Here is a 14683-nt window from a genome sequence, read left to right on the forward strand (position 1 = left end):
TCTTAATACAGCAAGGATACTATTCCCCTAAGCTCTGAAGTTACTGTGAAAGTTACTGCCTGATTATCTAGCCCAATTTAACTCTATACTCTTCTGCCATGCTTTTCTGTCTATGTTTCTTTCTCTTCCAGATGTTTTTGCTCAATAAATTTTGCTAAACTTGCATTGAAATTTCTCATCTTTTTTTTTTTTGAGAAATGATGTGAGACTTAGACACATCTTTCTGTGATTCAAACAAGATTTCAAAAGGCCAGTTAAACTCACTGAGGAAGTTGGACTAAATCCCTCTGCAATTTTGTGCCCTTTGAAGCATTTTCTTCTTCACTGTGGATGGTCTTAGTTCTTATATATTCATATTTGAAATTCTGCTTTTTTCTTTGGAAATGTCTGCATTCATTCACTAGCAACTGAATTGCAGAGAAATATATACTGTCTATAACTTTTTCAAATTTCTGTCTTTTGAAAAAGTTTTTCAGAGAGGACTTTTAAACTTCTGTTCCTTTGTTATTTCAATACCCAATAATATAATGAAAAAAAAAAAAGCAAAACCCAAACCCATGTTTAAAGGTCCACAGCATTCTTTGAACTCTTATTCTGTTGCACCATGTTATTTTGCACTTCTTGAAAAGAAAGTGGAACGCAGAAATAGATTGATTTATCCATTCCTATGAATGAATTCCTGTGATTTATGAATTCCTATAAACCTGTCCTTTTTTTTTTTTTTCCTCTTCCTGTTTCAGATGTAAGATGGAAAAACAAATTCTGGGGAAAGTCCATGGAAATTGTTCCAGTTGGTACAACACATGTAACTCTTCCAGCGTAAGTGCTGAAGTCATGCATTGCTGTTCACACAGAGGCACATACATGCTTGCACACACTGCAGCCACATTTAGCCAGATAAGAACAAACTGTGCTGTGCCATATTAGACCTTTGGGAAGAACTGGTGATTAAGATTTAGTTTTTTTTAAAAAAGGGGGGGGGGGGGGGGGGGGGGGGGAGAAAAACACCAAAGCAAACCCAGAAGCATAAAACAGAAGCCCTAACTCTTTCAAAGGTTATAAAAAACAAACGATGAAATAAAAAACATCACTCCTGTGTTTTCTGCAAAAAGAAAAGTTGGTGTTTTCATACTTCAGTTGAATTTCAAGCTTTATGCATTCACAGGGAAAAACTGCATGGTAGAGGAAGCTATGAATTCTTTTCTTGAATATGGTTTTGGCAGAGGAGGGTGATGTTGGTGTTGCTCATGTCTTTTGTACCCATATTTGTACGGACCCTAACACCATGGGGTCCTGGTCTGTAGTTGAGGCCAGTAGCCATCATCACTGCATAAATATTGTAAGTGAAAAAGAGAACTGTTACATGTCTGGTGTTTATTGTCCCAGGAAGTAAGCAGCCACTGTAGCTAAGTGTTGAATACAGTTTAATTTTTTCAAAAAAATTTAAAAATCTGCAGTGTTCCTATGCTGGCTTGACAGTGTGCCCATTATAGGTCAACAAATAAAATCCCTTAAAATTTGGCCTATATCCATCATATTTGCAGAACCGGAGGTCTAAAGGTTGAGCAGTGTTCCAATTAAATCTGTTTTCCAAAGAGAGTCTACAAAAATAATTATTCTGCCAACTGAAAAAAAAAAAAAAGGGGTGGGGGGGGTGGGGGTAAAAAGAAAAATAACTCAAGAACCTAGCACTCACCAGACTAAGTGACTAAGCATGCCTTTTCTCTTAAGTAGGTAAAATTGTGATATAGTAAAATGTCCAAAAGGTAATGTATAAAACATTCTGTGTTCACAGCTGCTAGCCTAAGCTGTGGAGTGAAGGGTCTTTAGGATGTGAGTGGGGGTTCAGAGGCAAGGTAACTAACAGAGTAAGGCCCACGGTGAGCCGATGAACTGGAAAATAATCTGATCCATACATGCTGTTTGTAACCCTGTGTATCTGATACAGAATTCCATACAGAAAAGGTACTGAGGCTATAGGCAAAAATGAAGCAATAATATAAAGGTTATTTTTGGAGCAAATACACTATTTTTAGCATGCATGATAGAGCACGTGACCTGCAAGTAGGAGCAGGAAAACAAGTTACTGTGGGGCAAATTGGACACTTCTCTGCTAGTCTAAAAACTATGCTTGTGTATGCTCTTCCAAAGAAGCAAGTGAAAGCAAGTGATTAAGGGGAGGTAAGGAAGATTCTAATACCCTCATGGGATGTGTGCAAGGCACTTGCTCTGAGGAAAATGGCGCTTTGTAAGTTTACCTTTTACCTTACCAGTAGCAACTTCACTATCAATACCCAGAACAAATTGTAGATATGTCTTCAAGAGGCTTTCCTTTTCTTGACATCTTATAAAGCTGTTTTATAAGAACATCTAGTTCTTTAATAAAAGATAAAATATTGTATTACCTATTGGTATTTGTTTATCTCTCCCTATTTGCTGTCTTCCAGTGTGCGACTACATCTTGAACTACCTGGTGAGAACTTTTGATCTCACCTAAAGCACACACATAGGTGCAGCCTTGAGAGCCTGAGCCAAGCCCATTCCACTCAATAAGTCTTCTGATGACTCTGGTGGCCCACGTCCTTGTGTTTTCAGTTGTCACTGTGTTACAAGCTGTGAAATGGGCATTTCAGCCAGGAGAAGATATTAGAATGATTACTTTTGGAAACCTAAAACTGATAAAGAGGGGCAAGTAAACTGAGAAAAAACTGAATCCATTTGTATGGATTTCTGCTATTCTGTTAATAGCAGAAGTGGAAAGGGTTTTCTAGTAGACAGGATTGTTGTCATAGGGTTTGGTTTTGAGAAGGTGTGGGACAAGAAGATGAGGCATTTCAGAAGAGAAAATTGTTTTGTGGGGTTTTCTAATCAAGTTCTCTGCAGGTTTTTTTTTCACAAGTATATGAGATCATTTGAACAAGGCATGAGATTTTTCTTCTGTGTATTTTTCTTACAGTTTTAAAGACCATTTTGCATGGAACAAGGTGACATCTTGTATCCATAACATCTTAAGTGGGCAGAGATGGATTGAACACTATGGAGAGATCATCATCAAAAATCTTAATGATGACACTTGCCACTGCAAACTGACTTTTATAAAGGTAACCACAGCAGTAACCACAGCAATGTTGGCAGTGCCTTTTCTAACAGACACAGCAGTGGGTGGATGTTCTCTGCTGAAGCCCAGTACAACTGCTTACAAGCTACATTTTCCTAGAGTTCTGCTGTAATTACATGTGATTCTTTGAGAAACTGTAACTCTGAAGGAACTGCTGCTCACTAGGTGGAGCCAGGCCAGAAAGAGAAGCAACAGCTTTCTAAGGTGATTCAACTGGAGATGCGGAAAAGTATGAGGGAAGGAAAGGAAATACGATGAAAAGCCTACCATGGGTTTGATGAGAGAGGTAGGCACAAGATGTCTACTGACAGGGGTTTACCACATACCTCCTGCTAACCCATTGGCATGTGCTGTGGTTGCATTAATTCAGCAACCATAGAACCAGTGCTTACGTGCGGTGCTTCACCCAGTGCTCTTTTCTAGCCCTTTGCAGGTACTCAGAGGAGTTTAAGTGAGAGGTTGCCGTGTCACTCAAAGCTTTTGCTTCAGTACAAGGCATCAAGATATGACTTCCTCAGGAAATGCCCTTAATAACTGCAATTAAAATTAGGTTTTGACAATAGATGACTTCTTCCTAGTAAAGGAAAATCAATGAAAACCTAATACGATGCCAAAATTTCTAACTTAAGAAACAGTTTTGCAAAGCATGCTAGGAGACTTGCCTTAACCTGCATTTTCTGTATCTGATCGCTGGAGAAAGGCTGTGCTTTGCATAGAAACAGACCATATAGATATAGCCTAAGTACTTCACCATACCTGTGCAGCATGGCAGGCTCAGCAGCGGAAGGAAAGTTCCCTTTTCTTTGTTTTCCTGAATACTTGGTGCTGTCTTAGAAGCAATAGGTTGATTTTTCTTTTTTAAATACTCGCTTGAAAGTACTGTATTATATTTGCAGAGTTGCAGTGGATGTTTAGAGTTCAAACTGTAAAGATTGAGAGCCTGCAAGTCTTACACCTGTGATACTGCAAATTGTCTAAAGTGGAGATTACTGTATAAGTTCCTTCTCTTCCTCTTCTGCAAATCTGGGGAAGATGTAGATAACTAAGAAGTCAGTGTTACCTGTTATTGGGCAAAATTCAAGGTCAGCTATGCTTTATCTAGTACTGTCCCCAAAAAAGGCAAATAAATTCTCAACATTAATATTTTAATAAGCTGATTAATAATACCAACAGCAGTTGTTTGGATATGGTATTGTAATGCACACCTAAGTGAATACTTTGCAGAAAACCACTCTGCAGCATGGTGCTACTGACATGGCAAAATCACTGACACCTGACGGCTTATGCACCTTTTTTCCCCTCATTCCTTTTAATTCTAGGCAAAGTATTGGAATCCAAATGCACATGAGATCGAAGGCAGTGTCATGGATAAAGCTGGAAAAGTTGTGCATCGACTTTTTGGGAAGTGGCATGAAAGTTTGTACTGTGGGACAACTTCATCTTCAAACTGCATATGGAGAGCAAGTTAGTGATCGGAATGGCTAATGTAGAGAACTTAGGATCTGCTTGAGAATAAGCTTACTATTTTCATCTCTTTATTATGCCCCAACTTATTGTTATTTCTATGGTGGAATATTACATTTTTGTCAAGCGTTTAAAATCTAGACCAGAAGAAAACATCATTTAAATTATACGGAGAACTTAATCCCATGGCTGCCTGCACTTGCTCCATTCTTTCTCATTTTCATGTTTGGGCATGAAGTGGGTACTGAGGACGCTAAAAGGAAGACAAAAAAAGAATGAACAACCCCCTTCATTTTTTGTGTAGAGAAGTGTTGTGTATTTTGTGTGTTAAACATTGGACGATAGCCCACGAAGCTCAGTTCTGTAAGGACAAGGACAGCCATATCCAACCTTCTCTCAAACTCGTGGGGTTTTGTCTACTGTAGTCTGAAAAAGCACTATGCTAATGCCATGGCCTTCATCACAGTTGTGCTCTGATTCAGCTGAGAGAACAGAAATCTGTTTTGTTGCAGTGCAATTATCAAGGGGGATGTTGTCTTTTGTTACATTATTAAACACCTCTTATTCCCCCCAGAATTGAGACTGTGGTTCAGAGATAAAGGACTGAGGGGAGCTTGGAATTTTCCTTCTAAAGATAACAGCATTTCAGTAGAATTCTACATGTACTCTTTTCTTCTGTAGATCCGATGCCTAAAGATTATGAACAGTGGTATGGATTTACTCAATTTGCACTGGAGTTAAATGAACTGGACCTGCAAACTAGGTCATTACTTCCATCCACTGATACACGTTTTAGGCCGGACCAAAGGTAAGAAGTTTTAACTCTTTAAATATCTTTCTCAAATAGTTCTTAATCTTCTGCACACTCACTTTACCTTAAGCTCAAACTATTTTTTGTAGATACCTGCAGTGTGTTTCTATTTCTACATTAATGTGCATCTGAAACAGACATCTTACTTATCAAGAGATGGTGTAGTCGTCATGGACCAGTGTTTCCTAGAATTGGCTCTTGGATGCTTCTAGATAACTGCCTTTCCAAAGATGTTAAAACTTCAGTACTTTAGGTACTGGATGTTGAACATAATGTGTTTGAATAGCCAAAACCCCAGACACCTGAGATTTCTTTCTGCCGTGGTATTTCTACTGTTGCTAACATCCAAGTAATAGAATGTAACGATGACTTTGAGCTGGTTATGAGGGTTGCTTTTCCTTAAGTACTTTTTGATAGTGCAGTTGTCTGCAGATGTAGCATTTTACCTTTCAAACACTGTGAACCGCCTGCTGTAAAGATTAGATTCTGTAGTTCTAGAGGACCTGGCAAAGATGGAGGACAGGAGCACCAATTGTGTCTCTTATCACTGCTGGTGCTACAGGTTTCTAGAAGAAGGGAATATTGAAGGGGCTGAAATGCAGAAGCAGAGGATTGAGCAGCTACAGAGAGAACGACGGAAGGTGCTGGAAGAAAACAATCTAGAGCATCAGCCTAGATTTTTCAGGTACTGTATAATAATTAGCATATGCTACCATTTACTGAAATTCTTATTATAGAGTTGGTTGTAAGCTGCCATAGAGCAGGCTCCAGTTTTTTCCAGGTTTCTTCCATATTCTTGATTTTTATACTTTGGCAATGTAAACCACTCCAGACTTACTTGAAACTCAGAATTAATATATTTTATTTTTTTCATTAGTGCATCCCTGAATTTCTTTCTGACTTTTTTGCCTTGATGGTGATTGATATTTAGACTGCTTTTGAATTTGCCTGAGTGAATGTAGCATCTTTGATTCTTTCAAGCAAAGTGAAGTAGCTGGATTTAGCTTAATTATTTCTTCTGACCTTCTGCCAAATTCAGTGGGATTGCCCTGTGCAGAAGTGTGCAGAGTTGGAGCCTTTCATTTCCACAGCTGTTTTTGATTTGTACCTTTCCCCCCTGTTTCATGGAGAGGGAGTTATCATTCAGAGGGCACTTTATTTCTTCCTGTTGTAAATCAATTAACATGAGACTTCAGCCATCAAAAGACAAAAATGAACACTAGTGAGATCACGGCCTTCTGCCGTCCAGCTTCTCCTAGTCTCCTGCAATGAAACAAGTGGAGCTGAGTTGAATGTTGTATGGACCTAGGTATCACAGCTAACAGATCTGGGTTCCTAATTTTTTTCTGGATAGATAGGTACTGTACTTCTGAGGAACATAGAAATGTTTAAAATAGGTGCAAATAGGTGCAAAAAGGGAATGGCTCAGACCACTGCATGCCTGACTGTGAGCTAACTCATCACATGTCAGTCATACCTACTAAAGACAAGGAAACGTTGGTTCCAGCAGGATAGAGACAGTCTAATACTTTGTAATTGTATATTCACAATGAGAATTGTGAATAATAATGAGGATTTGAAAATTGAGGTTTGTGCTGTAAATTTATATAACAGAATAAAGAATTTAATTACTATATGGCAAAAGTGTTAACCCAGTATTAGAGTAGATATGAATTATGCATTCGGCTTTTCACTAGTGATTTCTCTCTTCAACAAATCACAAGCCTTGATTTGCTTGAAAGAATAATTAGCTGTTGTGCCAAAAACATTGCACACTAAAAGCAGATTGATTACTTCAGGATATGGTATCTAGTGCAATGAGTCTCACTTCTTGACTGAGAGCAACTTTACTGAATGCAATAACGGTGGTGGGCCATCTTTGGAGGGGTGAAAGGTAAATTTCCACTTTCCACTCAAAGCTGCCTTTGAGACCATGAAATAAACCTGGAGTGTAGTTTTAAGTACTAAGCACTATGCACTGGCATGTGACTGTGAAATACGTGTTGATCTCAGCTGAACGCTAGGCTACTGAGGTGCGTCTCCAAGGCCCGGTACAGACACACCAGTTCAGCTCTCCAAGCTATATTGCTGTGTTTGAAGACTGTACTGGGTTGCACTGCAGCTGGTAATTGGCTGGATTGGGTATCTGCGCATAGCATTACACAGCATATGTATGGAAAACATAAGCTTTACATTTAAAGATATTTGTTTAATCTTTGATAGGAAATCCAACGATGACTCCTGGGTGAGCAATGGAACTTACATGGACCTTAGAAAAGAACCTGGTTTTTCCAAACTGGACAATCCTGTCCTCTGGTGAAAGAGGAGCTAAGTGAAGATATTCTGTGTGTATTCTCAGATCTGATTTAAAAGAAGTATATACAAAATATATCTCTCTATATATAACTATATATACACACACACAGAGACACAAATAATATATTTGTGGGGGGTGTGTACGTGTACAAGTGTGCATATCACCAGAATTGTGCTTAATTTAGAATCTGATGATTAATGTTTCCTTTGACTATTGCAGTGATTATTTGAATGTATAAATGCCCTAGCTTCTTTTTATAAAGTATTTAATAAATAGTACTGAATGTTAGCAGCAAGAGGGCAAAGCGGAGCTTTTACACTACTTTTCCAATATTAATAACGTCAGTTCTGAGTTAACTTATGCCTTATTGAATTGCATTGGAGACAGCAGCAGCCTCTCCTAGCTGTGCTGAGAAATCAGAGTGCAAGCCTTAGCAACTCAAACTGTAAGTAGGCTTCCACAGTTCAATGAGTAGTTCAGCTGTCTCTGGGCTGGTATAAATTGCTAAAACAGACTATCAGCTGGTGCTGGAATCTGAGTGATGTTTTGCTGCCTGTAGAAAAGATTTAAATAAGCTTTTGTTTCTATTAGCTTACTCCTTAGCATTACGGAAGAAGTAGTTCTGAGCTTATATCAGTGGTTCTACTGCCTTATACATGAACTGTACCCAGCTAAATATAGTGCTAGAAATGCAGGAATCGCCAAAATTTTCCACTGGGAAAAATTTCCACTTCAGATTTATAGCCCCCAACAGGGCAAAAGGAGGACATTCTTTGTATATACTGCTGGAGCACTGACTAGATGAAGAAGCTCTCTCTTTTTCCAGTAAGTAAAATCTACACAGAGCACGAAATCCTGTGCTTCCGTAGCTTCATTTGCTTTTATTAACCTAAAAACTGCAACAGTATGACTTTTTAAAAAGTGAGCTGATTGTTTTAAGCTAGAAATTTTTTCTTAGTATTTTGATATTTTCTACCTCTTAAGAAATAAACAGCATATTTAAGATCTTATATTTAAAAAATGACCATCTGCCTTATGGAGAAGTGTATGGAGTCTTTGATCTTCCTCTGTTTGTTATGTTCAGATAAGTATTCAAGTATCTTGCACTAAATCAATTGCATCCCCTTCCTGTAATTTTATACATATGGCTAGATTTGTGAAACTACTAAATCATAGGTCAGAAATTTAGCAGGAAACAAATGTAGCAGAAGTCGTGCTTTTGCATCAAGATTATAGAGATGGGCAGTATTTTTGTGTTTTCCATCAAATCAAGATGGCACAGTCGTAACAGAATAATTTGCATTCCTGTCTATCTGCAACTCAAGCCTGACCTATATGATTCTTCAAGTCTGTTCTGTGTGTCTGTGGCTCTGGCAACAACAGTTTCCAAGTTATCGATCTATATCCCGTCACCACCCACACCCCCTTTTCTCACACGCCGCTTCAGTGACACAAAACAAATCCATGCGTCGCTGGCGTGTTAAACTGGTTTATGACTGGAACAATTGGACATGGCATGGAGACGGTAGACTCTTAGAAGGACCAGTAGCTTAGAAAAGCTTGCACTTTACTGTGTGCTGCATTGTTCTAAAGAAAACCCATTAAAAATAGATCTATGTATTATATGTAACACGATGGAAATACGATGAATGCTTCCATTTTAAACCAAATCTGTGATGTCATATTGGATTTATATTTGAATTTTGCTTTCTGTTACCTTGAAGCCCCATTGTCTTAAAGGCAGACGAATGCTTTTTCACCGTTTTTCACTTTGCCCAGGAATTCTGCCTCACTATTAATTCCGTAATTACCAAAGAAAGAAGATAGCATAATACTTTGTATTTAATACATCGTTTAAGCACTCGACTACTACGCCAGCAGCTTACAATAAGGCAAGGTTCACATCCATATGAAGACAAAATTTGGGCTTTGATTCCAAAGGAAATCTTAAACTTTGGGGGCTGTTTGGTTTTTCAAGGAAAGTGAAGATCTCTTCATAGCTTGTTCCCTTCCTATGTTTTATTCTTGTATTAACTGTCAAAACTTAGCACAAAAATGTGTTGATATTTGTAATTATCCTTGCTGTTGGTAATTACCATTTATACTAAAAATAACGTTCATTTAATAACAAAAGAGGATAGGGGGATAAAATAAAAAAGGTTTTAAGGGATCAAAATTTGTGGAGGATGCATTAAACTTGCTCATTGTTATATCTGGCAGCTACTGTGATTGCTGTCTGATCTGGTTGCTGGGTTTGTATTTTCTATGTATGGAGGGGATTTCCCCATACTTCATCGTATGAGCTAATAGTTGATAGCATCTGAAACTAAAAGGGTTAGAGGCCAAAAGGCAAAGTTAAATAATTGTAATGCATTAAAATTATCAGGTGTTAAATGAAACTAATCTCATATTGGGTGTTTAAGTCATGATTTTTGAGAAATCAGACTGGCAGTGTTGCCTTGTATCTTGCTAAATACTTATCTAAAATGTCTAAAATACACCTGATTAATGACAAGAAGCATTGATATAAAATTTTCTTATAATTTTAAAATTCCCATGTCAAGAAAGTAAACTTCAGAATATTACTACCATCTCCAGAAAAATAATGCCTGAGAATAATCCAGGGAATTTAATAAATACACAAAGCAAAATCATTGCACAAGTTATAGCTCCTTTTGTAAATCTCAGATACGCATTTGCAAACACGATATAACAAGTTGTGAATGATTCTCTGACCCCATGTTTCCAGCTGCAGTGTAATTGTCCCTGCTTACTTTTGTATGAAACAACTGGGTTTAGTGTTAAACTTCTTTAAACTGTATATTAAGAAGTGGAAGAAAATTGTCTTGACGTGACTTCTGTGTATTTCTGCATTAAAATATACTCATCATTCACAAACCTTAATATACTCTATACAGTTATTCTTGCTAAAATAGGAAATTTTGCTAAGTTTTTTCCCCCAGAACTTCAGATTTATTAATGGGTGCAAAATTTACATTAGCTTTCTGCAATATAAGTCAGCTGTTGTTTTTAATAGTTGACATCGAGGGACTTGTTCCCCCATTCCTATCCTGACCGGTAAAAATAATGTATCAGGCAACTTGCTGCTTCCTTTCATACACAGCCATGATCCCCGAGCTGTTTAACTCAACGGATCAGTCTTAAAATTTCCTGATGACCATTGCCTGCTGGTACAGCTCTTTTATTTGATGACTTTATAAACATTAATTAATACAATTTTGGAGGGCTGGTTGAGAACACTGCTTTTCTTTGTGTATCCCTTCACAAAGTAAAACACTCGCTATAAACTTAGATCAAGATGATGGAGCGGCTCAGGCCTTTGGGTGTTAAAACACTGGCTCTGTTTTCAAATTACACAGCAAAGAAAGGAAAAAAAAAAAAATTATCCAGGGAAATAATGTTCATAGAAACAGAAACCCGCAGCTCTACTTCCAGATTTGCAGACTCAACACGGTTGCTGATTTTGGTAGAGTGTAAGTTTGGGATTATGAAACAGCCTAACTTGTTTAGGATGCTACTCTTGGTAGCATAAAGTGCCCTTTAGACTGACCAGGACTGGAATGCACTGTTAATCACTGCGTTCCTTTGAATCTCTGCTCTCTGAGATATGCTTTATGTGTTAGTTTGCCAGCACTGACCTACTTCTTTTAGATGCTTTTTGAAATACAGATCCAGCAAAGTACTTAGGGTCTTTATACAGAGCTCAGAAAATGAGATGCATGGAAGGAAAAGTGAAAACAGTCACAACTTTGAGAAGGAAAAATCCTAGAGATCTGTTCTTCCACCAAAAAGTTTTGTTTGAAGGACTGGAAACAAGATTGCTGCTTTCTTTTGAAACCTGGCTCCTGAAGGAGGTGGTGGTTGCAAACACAGGCACCTGTTATTCGGCACTTCAGTGTTGAAGCCAGATTGCTGTGCAGAAAGGAACACAAATTCATGGTGCCAGAATGTACAACCAGGGACAGCTTTGGGGTTGTGCAAAGGTCCAGTGCTGGTCTCAAAAAACCAACCTCTCAAAGACCTTACCCCTTTCCATGCCCCCCACTTGCCCTCGGCTGTTTACAGTCCCGTTAAGGTTTTCTGTGGGGCCACTCACATCTAAAAGTCCTTATTCAGTGTCCCATTTTTCTCTTTATTAAAAAAATTTCTGAAGAATAGGAAAACAGTCCATTCTAACAAGCTTTTAAATGACAAATCTGGCCTAAAAGCTGTAGTTAACAACTTCCCCCATAAACATTGTGGCCTACTTCTGTATCTTTTCCTTGACTGTGAACAAGACTTTCTTCCCACCTGGATGCTGGAGTCTGACCTTGTAAGGGTAGCGTGCTGTGGGAAGGGGCAGCTGTATCTGCTCAGCATAATTAATGTCCTTGCATCTGCTTTTGTGTCAATCTCTTCTGGTGTCTCTCTAGATGACCAGCTTTGCAGAGCAGGAAATTTTCAGCATACCTTATTTTATTCAATACAGGGGTTTTTTTTGTGTACAACTCTGAGAGGGCAAGCTGGAGTGCAAAACTTGGCCCGCTGTGCATATATGATAGAGAGAAGGATGAAATCAAACTTCTCCACATAACCGAATACATCGTGCAAGGGCTGGAGTCAGTGCTATTCAAAGGAGTGAAGTTAAAAAACAAAAGGTTTTTTTTTGGTTGAGTGTGTTTTCATTCATGAATTCATGTCTACTATAAATAAAAATCCCAGTATTCACCAAAACTCATCTTTTCTATTTTCTAGCTACTGGTGGGTGCAACTTAATCCAGCAGCTGTGGGTTCATAAGAAACTGCACATATTATCTGGCTTATCTGTTGAGACTTGGTAAATGCTGTAACTTATCACCAAATGTATTATTTACTGCTCAGTTCTTAGATGCTATTCTTGCTGCAGCTTTTGAAAGCAATAAGAGAACTTTTTCACATAAATAGTTGCCATATGTTAAAAGATTATTTTAAGCCGTTTCTTTTTTATATAAATTGTGGATTTGGTGTTTTTGTTGTATAAAACAAAACTGTATTAAAGCTTATGAGAACGTTTGAGAGGTTGATCCACAAGAGGTGATGAGCTCCTTCAGCTCCACAGCTTTGGGATGGCTACTATCTGTGAGAATCAGGCAGTCTTGTATTTATGTTAACAGTATTGTACTAGTTCCAGTATTGGAAAAACATACTACGTGTATGAGGTATTACATACACAAAGCTGCTAAATGCTGAATTTGTTGTTTGTTTTTATAGGGCATTAGGGATTTCAGAATGAAGAAAGGTATCTTATGTGTTAGAATTATCACTGACTTGCAGATTTTTAAGAAAACTTTCTGTAGTCAGGATCATTCCTGTTTTCTGCTTCACTTACTCCAAAAATTTGTAATAATGTTGGAGCACCTTGATTCACAATTTGATTTATTACTTTTGTCTCTGTAACCAATTTAGTTGGATGTTAATAAATCATACTTTCAAAAGGTCATAGAGAACCCTGACTTTTTCCCAGGGGTTGTAAGCATCTTTCTTCAAAGGTTGTTAGTCACAGCTGAAATAAGTCTAGCTTCTGTAGTGATCTGTGCTTTTTACACTTTCCAAAATGGCAAGTATGAAAGAGCTTCCATCTGCTAGAAGCCCTGTTTATCACTCCTACAGTCTGTCTGGTAGTTGTGCAGCGTTCCAGTTGTTTACCAGTTTACCTGCACACACTGTACAGCACTGTCACGTGGCTGTTATGCCAGACACTCCGGCAGGGAAAGGGGTAAGCTGATGGAATTCATTTACAGCTAGAAGTTGACTCTTAAAAGCAGGTTTTGGTAGACAGATGTGCAGCATAAATGTTATGCTTTACCATGAATGTGGAAACCACAAACCACATGTTTTCCATAAAACAACTTTCAAAACCAAGGAAACATGGCATTTACTGGAAAGATAAATAACTGGAAGGAAAGGATATCGATGTGGTGTTTTCTCTCTTAGGGATGGTGTTTCAGGACAGCTTTGCCAATCTGATCTCAACTGCATCTCAGGGTCCCACCATATGTGTGTAAGATGCAATACAGATGTATTAGGATCCTGAAAAATGTGGGAGTACAGTGAGTATAATTCCTGACCAACCTGTAATTTCTGACTGCAGTTCTGCAGCACTTCCCAGGCTCAGTATGTACAAAGATTTGGTGGGAGGAAGCCTAGAGGTTCCAAGAAGAGCTGGGACAATCGGATCAATAAATCTCCTACCATGCAAAATAACCTCAGCTGTTGAAAAATAAGGATAGAGGCCAAAAGAAAACCAGCTTATGTATTGGGCAAGAGTCAGCTCCTGTTTTTTGAAATCCAGCCATTTTCGTTCTGTGTTGGGTTAGGAACTTTGGAACTAGCCCATCATGTCAGTGGGAATCACTTCTTTGCTGATTAATTTCATAGGGATCTGACATGCTTTAATTGGTACCTGAAATAACAAGCATTTAGTTCAAGCTGCTGGGAAAATATCCTTTTTTATAAAAGCAGCAATAGTTTTTGCATAATTATAAAAGGCAGAGGAAGATGGCAAGGGATGCTCATTATTGGTGTCCATCATGACCACCTAGGGCAGCAGGAACTTCTCTTAGAGAAGTGGATATGGAATTAATTTCTTGTGCTTGCCCCTTGAGCTAATAACATGCCAAGTACCCACAGCGTGGTCAGGACTACCCAGTAAAACAGGCTGTTCTCCCCTACAGAAGTGTGAGGTTAAACTTGGCGTCTATATACATTGCATCCAATTTGTGTTTAAGCTCAGTTGTCTGGTCCTTTACAGCAATCTCTCTTTTAAAGTAATTTCGCTTACTGCAGAATGATTCAAACCACCACAGAATGAGGAAAACGACAGCTGAGCAGAGCTTGCTCTGCATAGTAACTGACACATCCTGGCCTCTTTTTCTTTATTTTTTTAATGCTTCTGTTACATTTCTTTCATCTTGCAAACATTGCTTTCCATGTT

At 38.3% G+C, this 14683-nt stretch overlaps 1 protein-coding gene across 1 annotated transcript in view; it reads left to right on the forward strand.

Moving 5' to 3' along the window:
• Nucleotides 1-11100, forward strand: part of OSBPL3 (oxysterol binding protein like 3) — a 90027-nt gene extending 78927 nt beyond the window's left edge. Inside the window, 6 exon segments of the mRNA XM_037383095.1 lie at nucleotides 741-819; nucleotides 2957-3101; nucleotides 4438-4582; nucleotides 5264-5390; nucleotides 5956-6078; nucleotides 7617-11100. Of these exon segments, the coding sequence (XP_037238992.1) occupies nucleotides 741-819; nucleotides 2957-3101; nucleotides 4438-4582; nucleotides 5264-5390; nucleotides 5956-6078; nucleotides 7617-7713 (716 nt within the window). The 3' untranslated portion in view covers nucleotides 7714-11100.
• Nucleotides 11101-14683: the final 3583 nt, after the last annotated feature.

This window comes from Falco rusticolus, chromosome 4 (assembly GCF_015220075.1).
Source record: "Falco rusticolus isolate bFalRus1 chromosome 4, bFalRus1.pri, whole genome shotgun sequence".
Classification (NCBI taxonomy): Eukaryota; Metazoa; Chordata; class Aves; order Falconiformes; family Falconidae; genus Falco; species Falco rusticolus.